At 39.9% G+C, this 17077-nt stretch overlaps 1 protein-coding gene across 5 annotated transcripts in view; it reads left to right on the top strand.

Moving 5' to 3' along the window:
• Positions 1–10664, top strand: part of Nfib (nuclear factor I B) — a 215301-nt gene extending 204637 nt beyond the window's left edge. For all 5 annotated transcript variants that reach the window (XM_026781900.1, XM_005352670.3, XM_026781901.1 and 2 more), the window contains one exon: positions 4165–10664. In XM_026781900.1, coding sequence (XP_026637701.1) covers positions 4165–4294 — 130 coding nt within the window. In that variant the 3' untranslated portion in view covers positions 4295–10664. The remainder of the gene's footprint in view (positions 1–4164) is intronic.
• The last annotated feature ends 6413 nt before the right edge of the window (positions 10665–17077 follow it).

Raw genomic sequence — 17077 nt, 5'->3', positions numbered from 1 at the left:
GCCATTGTCTTCCAGGAGCCCAAGGTGATGTCCCCAGTTAGTTCCTTGGGCAGCTGAGGATAGGGAACCTGAAATGACCCTATCCTATAGCAATACTGACGAATATCTTGCATATCACCTGGGAGCTATTTTTGCTTCCTGAGAAGACAGGCCTAGACAACTTGAGGTTGTTGCTCACTCAGTGCACAAGTCCCTTTGTCCACATTGATGAGGTTATGACATAGTTTGTGTACCGAATGGCAAATTCATTGTCTCCTAAAGCAAATCCATTTGCCTTAAGAAAATTCTTGCCAAGGTTGGACCAACATGTCACTTTATAGGAAGGCAAATTATCATAGTGAAATGGTTTATGTCTGAGGACTATGTGGGAGAGATTGGTCTTCATTCCTTCACTCATGAGAGGAGATAATAGTGACCATTTTAAGAACTAAATCATCAGACAAGGCACCTTATGTTCACCAGTGTGGCTATCTAGAAATGTCTCCTTTTGTGCTAAATCTACGAATTGAGTTATTCTGAACTCCGGGTCATTTCTAATTCAATTGCCAAGTCTTCCCCATTACCCTGAAATAGTGCGTTAAATGATTCATTGAATTTCTTCAACAAAGACAAGAGACTCCAGTGTAAAATGAATCAGGACCATAACTCCCTGACTATCTCCAAAGTCAAAGGAATTGGCTTATGGCTTCCCTGTTGGTGAGAGTCAGTTTACACAGATGGTCACAGTAAGATGAATATATTTTCCAAGATATCCGAGATACTTGTTTCTCAAATTTTAGTTTCGCTGGCATGTCTTTTGTGTATGATCTATCTCATCATGCCTGCCATCAAGATGAATTGTGTTTTGTTTCATGACGCTGCTGAAATCTTTTGAACTCTTTGACTCTTATTCTTCATACTTGTATCCTTTTCTTACTGCTTTTGTTTCCAGGGGTTATGGGCAGCAAATGTTTTCTGAATATATGTTATCAGGTTTCAGTCGGATTCATCTTTAGTTTATCTAAAGGTGATTTAACATTGCAAAATCTAATGATAACGAAGTGAGTGCAAGCTTGAAGCTACACATGGTTGGCTTTGAATGTTTTGGAAATCCTTTCAGCTATATAGTGAAACTCTTAGTAGTCAACGTATAGATTTTTTAATTGAACATAAAGTGATTCATATAATTTTAACTCCCCCAGGAATGAAAACTAAGACTTATTTTATATGTACCCAATCTGCCTCTGTAAATGTGTGGGTATGGATATTGGCGCCCACATGGGAGCCATAGTGTGATGGTACTTATGCATTCTCAGTGAAGAACTATGAAAATTTAGGTGATTTTTTTTAATTAAATGAACTAGTTTGGTTTAACATTTAACCTTATTCTATAGGCATTGAGTTATTTTATCAGGATTGTTCCCCCTACAGGAACTGCTGTTAGATCTCTAAAGAATGTCCTTATGGTTTTGAACTTGACCTATGGATTGGTGATAAGAGGCTTGTAAAACCAATATATAGGGTCTACATAGTGTTCCTGTTTGAGATTTACTTTCCCCTAAAGATTCATAAACAGTATCAACAAATATACTACACTCTGCAGTGTTGGTATGGCCGTCATGTTGGCCAGGAGATTCAAAAAGATTAGCTAAGCATTTAAATAAAATTTGTTGCACATTATACAGCATGAATCCTCTGTCTGTGATGAAAAGCCATTTGTTCTGGATTCTTATCTTTTCTCCAGGTATAGGTGCCACACTTATTGTTCAGTCCGTAAGACACTCTCTCCAAAGCATACAATCTCTAGATGACTCTGTGGAGCTCATCTATTCGGGGATTCTTGTTGATTTCACAGGGTGCCTTGTTGTTGATGCTGTATCTTATTGCCAAGGATTATCTGTTGAGCTAGATGTTTGCTTTTGGCCCACGCTGCTTACTTTAGGTTAAAAATTATAGATGGCTATTTTGTCATTTGCCTTATTGTTAAGAAACAGTCTCATTTAAGGCCAAACTCTATAAGGAGAGATAAGACTGGGCCATTTCTTCCCCCGTGGTGTTCACCTTTTCATCAGTAAGATAACTGCGGAGAGCAGCTGGTTCTGCGGTGATGTAATAAGTACAGTAACAGAACTCTGTGCAGAGTGCAGTGAGGCACAGTTGAGGTGCAAATAAGTTTCTTGGCACATTATGTAACATTGTTCCAGTCAATGCTACAGACTACAGAAATAATTCTGAAGATGTGTGTAGGAAGAGAGAAAATATGTGAAAAACAGTCAGATCTCTCAGAAAAGATTTCAGTAAAAATATGTAGTCTTTAGAGTTGGGGTAATTCATCATCTCAGGAAGATATGTAGGTTGGTGCGTTATTTTTTTTTTTCTGCACAAACTTGGTACCGAGCGTCTTGGTTTTAAATTCAGAGGTATTCGGATGACAGTGTGCTTATAAATACAGGTAATCAAGGTCAGCATCTCTTAAAATTAGTTGGGTATGAGTTCAGGCCATTGATTTATTTGTCTCAAATTTTATAAAACACCTGTCATATGCGAAGCACAGTACTAAATGATGAGCAACGTAGAAGTCAAGATTTGCTGCTGTTGACCTGGTTACTTAATCATAAAACCCTTGAGAAAAAGGTCACTGGTTTCTTTTCTTTTGACACATTGTGGGGCAATATATTCCTAGACAGGTAGAAATAAGCCATGTTTTATACTGAGGTGTCTTCAGAGTAAAAAAAAAAAAGGTTATGCATCTGTCTTTTTAATTTTAAATGGTTTATTTTTGTTAATTGTCATTTTTTTTATGCCTTTGCGAGTCAAATGGATAGGCATGTCTAGATCGTTAACTACAGTAGTAAACCCCATCTCATCTATTGGTTCTAACAGTAGAGGATGCTAAAGAAAATTTAAAACATGAAGAGTAGGCCATGCCAGACATCACTAAACTGGGGGCAGAATTGTCTGTGTGATCTTTCATTGGTCCAGCAATGGCAGCTGCTGTGTGGCTGACGCTACCTCCAAGTTGAGTATCAATACAAATAATGCAGTAGGTTAGGTATACCCCAGAATGTCCCGGGTCGGGTGCTTTGTGGGGCTGCCTGGCATTCCTTTTCTCCATATGAAACCTCTATGAGAAATTATGCCAGGAGCAACTAGAGAAATTTTTCTCAAACTTGTTTGTAAATCCCAAGGCCAGCATAGGCTGTTGCACAGCTGACTGGTGAGAGATAGGAAGGCTGGCACAGGCCACTCCCCTTCTCTTTCGGTCCTCAAATGTGCTATCCCAAATGTGCCGCCATTCCTGGTGGTGACGTCAGGGAATGCTCAGGCCTCTGTTGCCAACCAATGTGAGGAAAAATGAATGGAAAAGAAAGCTTTGGTTCTATCTAAAAGAAATTATAGAGGGGAGCAGAAAAAACGCCAGAGATCCCAGTAGCCCCCTGTGCGGCACCCTCCACATGGGCTTCCGCATAGAAGGCAACGAACTGTGCATTGAGGATAGACATCGCTTGGTTGTCTGAAACTTTTCAGTTATGTATGATAATTAGGTGTTTTAAATTGCATTATATATGTGGACCTGTCTGAAAATGTATTATTTTCTCATGAGAGAAAAGGATAGGTATTTCATTCCATTTTTAAATTTATGTAACCTAGTAGGCAGATAAAAACAACTTACCCAGAGTGTCTTATGAATTAAAGGTTAAACACAATTAATATGTCCAGCAAACTACAATAGTCTGGTATCACCAGGAATTTCTGCTTTTCTTTTTCTTCATTTGAACAATAAAAATCATCCTCCACTTATTACATTGAAGTGGGTTGGATATATGAAAAAGAATATCCTTAATCAGATAGAGTTCAGCAGTTGTGAATGTATCCTATTTCATGTTTTTCTGCGTCTTAGGTCTTTTCATTGAAAGCAAGAGATCGTAGAGATTATATATTTGTATGATGTGTATAAAATGGAAGTTATTGCCTGTAATGTATATATGTACAAAATGTGTAATTTAGCATAGTTAATGCATGCTCTTAAATTTTAAGCTTTATTACAATTTTAATTTAAAAAATTAAAATACGATAGTTGTAATTTGATGCATTTAGAATTGATACTTCTAATATGGCTGGCGATTTTAACATTGTGTTTCTCTTTTTTTTCTTCCCTCCCTCCTACCCTTCTCCTCTCAACAGTCCTGGTACCTGGGCTAGCTTGGTTCCTTTCCAAGTGTCAAATAGGACACCCATCTTACCGGCAAATGTCCAAAATTATGGTTTGAACATAATTGGAGAACCTTTCCTTCAAGCGGAGACAAGCAACTGAAGGGAAGGAAACGCAACAATAGTCTAAGAAAATTAGGGGAAAAAAACACTCAAAGCAAAGGAAAAGAAGAAGACGGGAAGAAAGGGAGGAAGGAGCGAAGCTGAGGAAGAAGACAAGAGGAAGCATGGCAGCACTTACAATCACTAGTTCCCTTAAGGTTGACACTCTAACGACACGAAGGGTCGATGATATCCCACGATGCTAAACTGCAGCCCCCCCGCAACGTAGCCTTTGTTCATGAAGTCCGCTGGGAAATAGATGTTCTGTCTCTATGACAATATATTTTAACTGACTTTCTAGATGCCTTAATATTTGCATGATAAGCTAGTTTTCTTGGTTAGTATTCTTGTTGTTTACGCATGGAGTCACTATTCCTGGTTATCCCACCAAGGCTAGGAGGCGGCATCAGAGGTGCTGGGGACAGAGCCATGAGCCAGCCATTTTATAAGCACTCTGATTTCTAAAAGTTAAAAAAAAAACTATATATATATATATATATAAAATCTCTGTAGCCTTTAGTTATCCGTACAGATTTATTAAATTTTGGCCCTTAACCCAGCCTTTTCCAGTGTGTAACCCAGTTTGAAATCTTAAAAAAGGATTAAAAAAAATGAAAAATAGGAAAAAAAAACGGTTTGAACTCAAAGGCTCTATGGAAGAAATGCCTCTGTGTGGGTAAAGTGTTACCTCTGCATGCAACAGTAAAAATTAATATAATATTTTCCCCACAAAAGAAACACTTAACAGAGGCAAGTGCAATTTATAAATTTATATCTAAAGGGGAATTGTGATTATAAGTCCTTCAGCCCTTGGACTCTAAATTGAGGGGATTAAAAAGAATTTAAAATAATTTTGAGTGAATTTATTTTCCCCTCAGTTTTTGAGGGCATTTTTAAAAAAGGCATTAAATCAAGACAAATCATGTGCTTGAATGGAAAAAAAAAAATGAATGAAAACACAGCACTTAGGTTGGCTTAGCTGCAGCCTCCTCAGAGGTCGAATTATTTATTTAAAATTACTGGTTGCATCAAGAACCCATAGGGTGTACAAACGGTTCTATAAAATCTGCATCATAGAGACAAAGAGGCAGGTAAATCCATGTCACCAGGGTAAAGCTCCCAACGTCCAGGCTGGGAACAAACGCCAGGGCATAGGGGAGGGAAACACGCTCTTCAGAGAAGTGCCATCGGGGTGCTGGCAACGTGCATGGTGCTTTCAGACATTAGCCTTGTTCAACCCATCTCTCGTATTGACAGATCCATAGTGTGCATGGGCAGACACATGTTGCCTCTATGTCTCTTGAAATTTTAATTAAAGTACTCTTTCCAGTAATCCTAATTTGCACGAAGATATAATGTCCACATTACGTGCCTTGCCTTGAAATTTAAAAAAAAAAACAAAAGACAAAAAAAACCACAAAAGTGACATCACTACACTTGTTTTGCTGCATTTATTATCGTTTTAAATCTTTACCATTTTTATGATGAAATATTTTGTACTCCAGACGAAGAACAATGTGTGACATCATGGATTTTTTAGACAGTTACACCTTTATCTCACGTTTATAAAAGCATATCATGGCTGTGTATAGTTGCCGCTTCAAAGTTGTAATCGACCAGCAATATTTTCAGTATTTTGGTGTTTTTTCTATTAACCTTTCATGTTTTTCATCTTCCAATTAATATTTGGGGGGAGGGGTTTCAAATTTATACGAATTATGCAATACCAAGTTTTGCCTATGTAGGTAGTGCTTTTAGCTGTATTGGTTATTATAGGTAAGTACACAGATTTGAGAAGAAATAATGTACGCTTTTTTTGTTTGTTTGTTTATTTGTTTGTTTGTTTTAATTGACCAAAGTGGGTACTGCTATTTTTGCAGTGTGATGAGGTCCTTTTGTGTACTGAGAGATGGACAGGGGATTTTTTTTAATATACATATATATATATATTCTGGGGGGTGGGTGGGAGGATTTTTAACACTTTACAGTGTGGCTGTGAAGCAGGACACCCTGAGATGGGCCTGGGCTGCAAAGCGACTGTTCTGCCTACTGTGACAAACTTCAGCTTACACAGGTTTCCCCCCCTCCCCCCACGTTCCCACCTGGGGTGCAAGCTGAACTCATTTCTGGTTTTCAAGCTAAGAAAATGGGAAGAAAAAGCAAGCACAGTGAAGCCTCCTAGGGGCAGACTTCGAACTGCCCTGTCTTGTTTTAGTTGTGGTGGATAGTTTTTCCTGAAAGTTCCAAATCCACAGTGGAAAGTGAGCCTGTCTCATATTTGGCAGAGACGTTTCTTGAGTGCCCATGTAGCAGATGTTGGCGGTTTCACACTTCTGAGTTTAACACGGGAATAAGCTTTCTTCTAGCAAACACACTCGCCCATCTGGAGGGAGGGCTCCCCCATCCTTCCCGGCCTCGTGTCATTTTATCAATGGTAGGAGATGATTGATGTTCCTGTGACTTAGGAGTTCGAGTGGATGGCAGTGCACTTGGGAGTTTGTTCTCTGACATCCGGAAGGTTGGCTAGAGAGAGGGTGACTCTTATTGAATGTATTTGGACTGATAGATTAAAATCAAAGTTCAGTTTTTAAAGAACAAAAATAAGTAAATCCTTTTCTTTTACCTGCCCTTGTAAACTGAAAACTGGAGCAGAGAGAAATATAGACTTTTAAGCAACTAATTTTCCTGTGGATGAATTACACCCGTTTGATAACAATGGGAGGGGCTTCTTTTTAAGGGATGGTACTTCAAATATATATATATATTTGAGTTAGTTTCCCCTGAGGGCTGGAGGTGAATGAAGGCCAATTGTATTTTGTCTTCCCCAACCTGGTCCTATTGAGTGTATTCATTACTCCAAGAAGATCTTTCAGAATTAGTGACATACACAGTAGATTGTCATGAGGCTCTCCTGCCCCCAGCCCCCACGCCAAGGCCTAATAAAATAAACTGTCAACTGTACGCATAGCAGATCATTTACTAGCGAGTACTGTAGAACGGTGCTCATAGGCCTGAGCACTGTGTCTGACTAGTCCTTTGGGTTTGATGTCGAAATGCTGGATAGCACAGTGGGCCAAGGAAGCCCCACTGCCTCTGTGATACTTGCTCTGCAGATAGCAAATCCTCCCAGCCAAGCTCTTTATGTGTTTCTGACCTATTTGGTGGAGAACGCAACCTTACAGGACACAGTATTCTTTCCACGCAGACTCCTCTTCCTGTGGCCAGTGATTGAACAATGCTAAACGACATGGCACACTGTGGCATCCCTGCCTGCCTCTTGGCTACAGAGGCCTAGAGCAAGTGTTCCTTCTTTTCCTAAATAATTTTTCTTCTTTTTCCTTTTGAGATAAACTTATTAAAAAGCACTACTATAGATAATCTCAAGCCCACTTTTAGCCTCCTATTTTTTTTTTTAGAAAAAAAACCAGGAAGTATATTCTGACGAAGGGCCCCATTTTTGCAGGTCTTGCACGCCCCTTCTTTACCCAGACTGCAGAGCTTCAGGATGGTGAAGGTCACCCAAGGGCATCTGTAGGGGGTGGTGTCTCCAGCCTTTGTCCTTCGCTTTGCAGCCCAGCACTCACTGTGCCTCTGAAGTGTGTTTCCCCAGAGTGACATGAGCAGTCAAGGCTTGCCTAAGGAAAAACACCTGAGAGGCAGTGAAGGAGACTGTACATAAAGACATGGCAAAACCTTAATTATAGCAATATAGTTATCGGGTAATGTTCGGGTGGGCAGCTCCACTAACAAGGACATGACTGAATCTGTGACGCTGTGAGCAGCGAGAAGAGCGAAGTCTTCGTAACGAACCGCCTACCTTGTAGACAGTAATTTGTACACTGTATAGTTTTGTTAAGAATTTTTTTTAAATTAAAATTCCCATGTTTGTAAAGCTAACTTTTTAACAATTATAATGGAACTGTGTGTTGTTTCCATTTTTAAAGTAAGCAAGAATATTCCTTGTTTAGAGACTGGACTTGAGTTAAAACTCTCCAGGCTCTTAAGTTATGTATTAAAAAAAAAAATCTGTCCATGTTAGGAGATGTTTCACAGATTCCTGTGCTTGAAAAGCATAGGACACTAATCCTTTTAAAAAAAAAGTGTAAATGGAGAAAAGTTATATTTTATGAAGGTTATTTTGTTGTATTTAGTATTGGAAAAGTTGGTTTTCAGAGCATTTCAGAATGTCGGAAGCACCGCGCTCCTTCGTTAGTATATAAGGCCTTTAGCAAACTTTTTTTGTGTGTGATTATTCCATGATGGTATTTAAGGTTAAGTTTCACAGAGCATTCAGGATAGGCAGAAACAAACAAACAAAACAAAAACAAAAAAACAAACCTAGTGCTATGTCTCACATAATGTGTCCTCAGGGAGCAGAATCTTGGATTTGTCACTTGTAGCTTCATAAGGACTCAACGGAAGAGATTGCGCTGGAACATCTCAGCCGCAAAGCAGGGCATGCTCTCTACCTAGATGCAGATTCTGTGACTGTGTGAAACAATGAAGGCTGCAGAAAGTTACCCAATCAGCGGACAGTATTCACTCTCCATGCAACACGCCGACAGTCTTGCCGGCAGATAGGCCCCACGCATGACACTCAGTATAGTTTACATGCTCCTGCCAAGGTCTTTGGTTAACATTAACCAGCTGCATGCTTCCTGGACTTTTAAGAATTGGAGTTAATATATTTAAAAAATAATTTTTTTTTAATGTGCAGGCTCTTCAAGTTCAATAGTAAAAACTCAAAATTGAATGTTTTTACATGCTGAAGGAGCTGGAAGCCGCCTTCTTCATATTTTGCACTTTCTGGTAGTTGCCCTGTTTTTTTTTTTTTTTTTCTAATTCCTTAAAATTGTGTGGGTGGAGTGGATCCCTGCACTGGGGGAATAACATGGACCACTGATTTTGCCCTCTGACCCTGCACAATGACCTTTGCATCAGCCAAACTCATTGCCATGACAACTCTTTGTACCGTGTGGTGCCACAGATCTGTTGGTCACATTGTTAATAGTAAAGGGGACAAGTTGGAGACGGTCAATTTTTACATTTTTTGTTGCAATTTTTCTTCAATGGTTGTAAGTAGTTTTTTTTTTTTTTAAAGATAAAAGGGTTCAGTAGTTAATACTCTTTAGAAATATCTGTGTGTTGCAATTCAAATGTATGTTGAGATTGTGAAAAGCGCTTCAGTGGCACTAGCCTACGGGGACCCCAGATTAAGCCTTTGATAACGTTTATTGCATGATACAGTACCAGTAACAAAAGGTGGCCTAAATACATGAAAAGCAGTGGAAGCTAGTGACACTAAAGCCAGTCTTGTATTACTGTATTTTTGACAGAATGGTTTTGAAAACTGTGCTACAGGGACTGATGTGGCAAATATATCTCTTTATGCAGAAGGAAGTCTTTTTTTTTAAAGAAAAAAAAAGAAGTATGGCTTATTATGCATTCTTCATCGAGGGCATTGAAGTTGCATGGACTGATAAAAGTTGATGCAAAATGAGAAAGAAACAAAAAAACAAAAAACAAAAAAAAAAAAACAAAAAACAAAAAAACCAGCAAAATGTTTACCAAAAACTCAAACAAGTGAGCAGTGCCTGTTCAATTTCACAGTCTCTGTTGAGTTCAGTTGTAAATATGTTTCAAATGACATTTTCTTGGGAAAAAAAAAATCTCTACAACATTGTGGAATGTGAGGGGCAACTGTTTCCCAGGCACAGGCTACTCTGAGCTGCATTAGAGCGTGTCTTCATCAGGCTGTTAATTTGTGCTTCTATCACAGAGAGCTTTGAGTATCCTGGGAAGAGGTGCCCCCCCCCCCCACTGATGTTTCTCTGAGAACAACTTTCGTAGGACTGTGTGTTTCTTTAGATACATTTAGTACAACTGTAGGCGACAGTAGTCAGTTATTGCTTGCTAGCTACACACCAGGGTTGATCCACTTTAAAACTTTTGGCATTGTGTCCTCGCGGGCCATAAATACAGAACCTTGTGTTTTAATTAGATTTTTGGAAAAAAAAGGAAGGCACATGCACAATCTCCATGTAACAAACCTTTCGCAGTGGGATGTATTATATGACAGTTACTTAATTTCTGGAGTTCAGGCCTCTGGGATGGGCCTCGGAGTGGGCCAGAATGTTAGTGAAGGTTTTATTGTGCCCAGTTGGAGGATAACGTTCTTTGTGTACTTTTTGTGGGTCGCAAATGAACTCAATTGCCACAAGTTTTAAACTGGTGTAAATCAAGCTTGACTTAATGTGATTGTTACTGTTATATCCAGCCTATACTGCTAGCAGCTGCTCATACTGCAGTCAATTACTGGAAGCGGATATATTTCCTATGCAAAAACTGTTTAAACAATAAAGTGAGCTATGCTACAGACTCTGGCCTTGTGTTTTATTTTTCTCAATGTCTTGATGCTCTTTCCGCCTCACTCTTGGGTGAGTAGGATCTTGGAAATTGATACTGACCTTAAAATTCAGGCATTGGGTGACACCGGTTTAATTTCCCAGCAGCTGGGAGGGTTAATATTTCAGTTCAATACTGAACCGTTTATCTGTATAGTCTCCCTCCCCCCCCAAGATCTTTTCACAATGACAATAAAAATAATAGCGCAGGTACAGAGTTTCAGCCCGAGAACAGCCTTCGAGCTGTGATTTGAAGAAAGTGTGTACCACAGAGACCAGACTGTGGTCTCTTGGACATAAAACCACAAGGACACACATGCCCTGAAAAGGGAAGGAAAACCCCAGCCCCTCCCTATGGCTGTGGGTTTAGCGGTTATATGAATACTGTAGAATTTTGTTCTGCAAATATCTGAGAAGGGGCAACATCTTAGGTTTCAAAGAGCGAGCAGAACGTCAGTAGGGCTGATGCTCTTTTTCGGAGTGGGACCCGAGGACTTGAGTCGAAACCCATCTTCACCGAATGCAGTCTTCAAGAGTGGAGTCAGCTGGAGGTCAATAGTAGCTCATTGAAAAGGAATGGGCTTAAACGGTTCCGTGATCTTTTTGAGTGATGTGCATAAATAAAATAAAAAGTAATGCAAGCTTCTTTGGAAAGAGAGAGAAAATGCCTGGAATTTGAACGTCCTAACTGAAGACGTGCTGAGATGCAGCTGGGGTCTTGATCGCTTCCTACTGCATCCAGACCAGTTCTGTATGGTGTGTTCACACTATGTGTAGGGTTCCGGGGGAATCTTGACTTTGCTGACAGAAATGTGGCATCTTGGACAGACTATGCACGAGAGGCTAATTGGACTTTTTTTTTTTAAAAAAAATGCAAATTTTGAGAATATCACCACCGACACTTTAAACAAATTACCTATAGAGAGACATTTCGCCTCTGTAGAAGTGCTTGTCTCTCTTGGCACCAATCAAGATTTAGAGGTAGAAGAGATTGCTGTCACAGAGAAGGTGGCAAAAACAGTTGGGCTACACTCTTTGGACTTCATGTGTCTCATCTCAAATCCTAAAAAACAGATGAGCAGTGCACGGTTTAATAACTGTTCTTTCCTTCAGGTCCCTTATCCATCAAGTTCCTTATGGATGAGAACACCGGTACTTTTAGGGGGCTGAAGCAATGCATGCTATTTTGCATGTCCTTTGCATAGTACCTGGTAGGTGTTATAATGCAATATTATATACACACATTAGTCAAGAATGCATGGGTTAATTGATTTTATTTTTGGAGTGATGACAAAAGACATAAATTGCTTTAATTGGCAGTTTTTGTCTTAACGCGACTGGAAAATGATTGGATTCCCTCTAGTTGGGGGTCATTACTTTCTTTCATGGCTAGCTTTAATACTATGGCAGGCAGCAAGTCTCTCCTGACAGAGACAGCAGACTCCTTCAAGACTGTGCCTTCAGTACAAACCATATCTGCAGCTGATCTTATCATACCTTCTCTATGTTCTCTTCAGGTGATGTCAATATTTTGCTGTCTCTGGGATAAGAGCATTGATTTCTTAAGTGTGTTACTTCTCTAAGTGGTATTCATGAAAGGATACAGAACTCACAAAGAATAAAAGTTTATGTAAGAAAAAGTCCCAGGTCAGGAACAGATGTAGCTGAGGGATGAAGCCTAAGGCTAGGGTGTAGTGACTAGCTCCTTCCTCTGACAAGCTGGCAGGTGCCGCGAGTGTCCTATGGGACACTCCATTCTTTCCTCCAAGGTGGGGACTAGACACAGTTATGATATCTGGAATTTGCTGGGAAAGACTGGTGGAGACAGAGCTGCAGGCTTGCCAGCTTTATAGAACAGAGTTATCCACAGAATTTCTTACGTGATACAACACCAGCTAAAAGAAGTAAAATGGCCTCTGGTTTTAGGCCATGTCCTTGAGCGGAATCCCCATTTCTCTTTTGTCCTTTCTCGCCCAGTTCACCGGGTCCCAAGGGCCATCATGTTATCTTACCCTTAGATTGCGCGAATTACCCATTCCACCTAGGATTGCCACATCTCAGGCTTACGTTGTCTCTTGTTCCAAAACGGCCCATGCCTCCACGTATACAAAATGTTCTTAAGCAGTCTAGACCGCTGGACTCTGATAGAATCAGAATTAAGAGGAAGGCCTGAATTGTGTCTTAAAAGGATAGCGGAAATGAGAAAGTTACCTTTTCCGAGATGCAATTACTTAACACCTTTTGAAAGAAAGATGGCTCTTCAGTGGGTCAATTTGTGTCCAAATTCTCTGTCACTCATCTTCTCTCATAGTAAAGGTCAGCAATGCAAATGATCACAGGCACCCATGGCCAGGGCAGGGAGCATACTTGGGTAAGCAAAGTCCACAAACAAGAAGCATGAGCTGACAATGCCCTGGAAAGGACAGTCATGTAAACGGTAGCAGCTGAAAGCGATATCTGGCTCATGAATATAGTTTTTATGAGGCTCGATGCTTCATGGAAACAGCGACCACGACAGTGTAGCCCTTTGGGAAAATGCGTGGAGCATGTATCATTAATAGCCCAAGCGAACCATCGGGCCCCACCACTGGTGCCAGCACCCCTTCTCTCCACAGCTGCGGAAGACAAGGACTCTTCTCAGAAAGAGACCAGAATCCTGTGTCAAACCTACCTTGAACTACCATGGGGGCTTCTCTCATTTATTCTTACATTTTTGCCAAGTTCTGTTAGTGTAAAACTAATGTGCTTTTCTATATTACTTGTCCAGAGAAGGATATAAAAGAAATTACAATAATTGAATTTTATTAAGATAAGAACCTAGTTAAAATTTTTTAAAAAATCAGCCCAATAATCATTTAAACTAATTCCTGGTGTGTTTTGTAATAATAGCAAACATCAACAGCCTAGTGTTTTTAAGATTTAAATTATTCAACATTTTCAAATCCCCCTCAATGGCTTACTAAGCAGAAGATGCCGCTGGACTCAAGAGTAAGAACTGGGGCTGGGGGGATGGTTCAGCAGTTAAGAGTATTTGCTGCACTCCCCGGGAACTTGTATTGGATTCCCAGCACCTACAAGGTGGCTGGCTATTGCATGTATCTCCATTCCCAAGGAATCAAACACCCTCTTTTGACCCACAAGGCATACACATGGTACACATAATACAAGCAAATCACCCAATACACATGGTATATGTAAATATATAAATATATTTTTAAGTAGAATTGATAATTCTATACCAGAAGGAGTGTGGTTTCTGATTCAGGAAGGATTTCATGTAACCTGAAGTGTTAAGGAAGGGCAGAAATTGGATTATTATATGGGTGTGTCCTCAGCCGTCCCATTAGCTGTGAATTTTTATTCGTGAAACCATGACGAACTATTTTATCATCTACCACCTACCTGGTCAGATCATAGAGGGAAGACACAGAGAAGGACATCCTATCTTCTTTGTAAACAAAGATACTTGCCTCGACTTGTTAAGAAGACAAGGACTGAAAGAGAAATAATGAAGTCCTTAACTGTCATTATTTGGGGGAAGCCACAGAAACAAACTAGAATGTGACTGACTACCTTTAATGAACTCAAACACTTTGGGTGTTAAATAGCCTGGAAAAAGCAAGAATCATATTAGCTTAGAAAATAAAAAGATAATAATTGTAAATATTCAAAAGTAGTAAATAGTCAAACATAAAGAAGAATTAAGATAATATTTTATTATAAACTTTGTAATTTTACATTTTAGATGTTGTTTCTCCAGAGTCAGAAAAAATACACCTTAGGAGCTCACCAGATATAACTACATAAAACTTACCTAAGAAGTCTTTGGGCAATAAAAAAATCACAGATTTATTTTGAAGCTTGGCATAAATCTTGTACCAGAAAAATACATGAATGGCCCTGACTTTGTGAGAACAGAAGCCTACTGGGTCTGGCAAGGTCCTACACGCGTTCCTGGAGTTGTCTGAAACTGACTCTGTTCTGCTTCAGTTGTGTCCTAGCTTTGAGCATGGGCCTGATGCTGTTGAAGATCATGTGGGTCTCTGTAGATTCCTTGCCTTTTCTCTACTGGCATTGCTTCTGCAACACCATTCCCTCAGGCGGCCCCTCTGGCACAGTCCCTTCCTAGCTTAAAAGAAGTTGGTGTGGAGAAGTTAGTCAAATTCACAGCACATATTAGACATCACCACCAAGCTACCAACCTCACAAACATTCTCTTAAGATTATTGAAGTTGGAGATGAAGATACATCTCAGCGGTTAAGAGCACATGTGCCCTCACCAAGGACCCAAGTTTGGTCCTTAGCACCCATACACATGTTGACTCACAATCGTCTATAACCCCAGTGTCAGGAATCCGTTACCATCTCCTGGTCTCCTCAAGCAACAGACATACACGTGGTGCACATACATACAAGCACCCAAATACACATCTTTTTAAAGGCAGTGAGATTATCAAAAAGCAGATGGTGTTACAAAAAACAAAATGCTGGTGGTAGGAACTGTTTCAAATACCAGTGAGATGGTCTTACTAGCAGCTATTGAAGTGGAGATACACTTGAAGGAGGACAGGAGCTAACCCTAGTACACACAGTATCTTCTGCAGGCTTTGTAAGATTCATCACAGCTATGAAATGAGATACAGAAGCAGCCCCAGACTTGAACAATGAACTGTGGAAAACAGAGTGGGGAAATAAAATAAAGGGAAGGGTATAATTAGGGTTGGAGAGGGAAATAACTATAGAGGAAGGCAAAATAACAATAAGGATGTCGAGAAAAGTCATAAGCAATTAAATTATTAATTACCTAAAAAACTTGTAAGTCTTGTACTTACATACATAGTTTAAATGGAATTTTAAATAGAATTGTCATCTAGGCTGAGAATGCTCCTTCCAAGAGCCAAAACCCACTTCATAGACACTCCAACACCAGGTATGAGACTCTCTTGAGTTGTTGGTCAACTTGTACAAGAGAGTCCCAGAACATTACAACTATTGCTATTGCCCTGAGTTTCCCCTAAGAGGTGGAAGGAAAGTCCCTATTGTTGAAGACCCCATGCACTTCAGACATTCTTCAGAAGATTCTTTTGGTAGCATTAAAACTTCTGAAGGAGGTAAACAACCAACAGCTCTACCCATCTGTGACACTTCTTAACCATAATTACCAGCATGGCATGATAGCCCTAAGGGTGTACAGTGGCACACATACCTTGGTGGCAACCAACAGCTCTCTAACTGTACTCAAGGCCTGCTCAACAAGAAATAATCCATGCCTGGTACTGGAAATTATCTAGGTCTAGTGAAGTCATGAATCTTGGAGAACTTATAACTATTGCTTTACTAAACCAGCATAATCCACAACTACATTCTACATCAGTGGTTCTCAATCTTCCTAATGCTGCAACCCTTTAATATAGCTCAGCTCCTCATATTATGGTGATCCCCAACCATAAAATTATTTTCATTGATACTTCATAACTGTAATTTTGCTGCCGTTATGAATCGTAATGTGAATATCTGGGTTTCCAATGGTCTTAGGTGATCCCTGTGAAAGGGTCTTTGGATTGCCAAAGGAGTTGTGACTGACAGGTTGGGAACTACTGTTCTAAACATTTGTCCTTATGCCCACAGGTAAGTGTAGTCTTCACCGCTCATCAAGGAAACTCCTCTTTAAGACAGTTAGAGACCATCACAGAAAACCACAACCAATCAAAATGCAGTGTTGTGGAGCCCAGCCCCAGTGGATACATCAATAAAAGGACACGCCAAAGTGAACAGGCAAAAGAGGTCTCAACCCTACATAGAAAACTACAGACAAATAAGGAATACTGATTGTGGCATAATTCGTCTTTCCCAGGGCAAAGCTTACCAGTTAGTTGTCTGATTCCAAATGGACAGCCCTGAAAACACACACAAATAATGTGATACAGACTGGGAGGTTATATTTGGAAATATATATTATACATATACAAGGATGCTGTAATAATAAACAATGAAAATGAGAGGCCATGGATTTGAAAGAGAACAAGTAGGGTTTGAAGGAAGCAAAGAGAAGGGGATATTTACAATATTTTCAAAAATAAAAAGAAGCATTTAAATAAAACAGAGATGGAATCAGTTGGGCTGTCCTACTAGTGCTGAGACCTTGGCAGAGATGACCTGCATAGCTCTGTCCTTGCCAACCCACTAAGACCTGGTCCAGGGAGGTTATCAGATGTCATTACAGTGATTTTATGGTTCTGAGGATGGTACAGGAGTATTTTATGCCCTTAGGAATACTAAAGAATCCAGAGGTCTCGGGGCAGAATTTTGGCATCTTGCAGTACTCCACAGCAAAGGAATCAGACAGCCAACACTAACTCTGCCTGGTGTGGCTTTGTAGG

Source organism: Microtus ochrogaster, chromosome 10 (genome assembly GCF_000317375.1).
Source record: "Microtus ochrogaster isolate Prairie Vole_2 chromosome 10, MicOch1.0, whole genome shotgun sequence".
In the NCBI taxonomy this organism is placed as follows: domain Eukaryota; kingdom Metazoa; phylum Chordata; class Mammalia; order Rodentia; family Cricetidae; genus Microtus; species Microtus ochrogaster.
The sequence above is the reverse complement of the archived record's forward strand: the minus strand, read 5'-3'. Positions and strand labels throughout refer to the sequence as shown.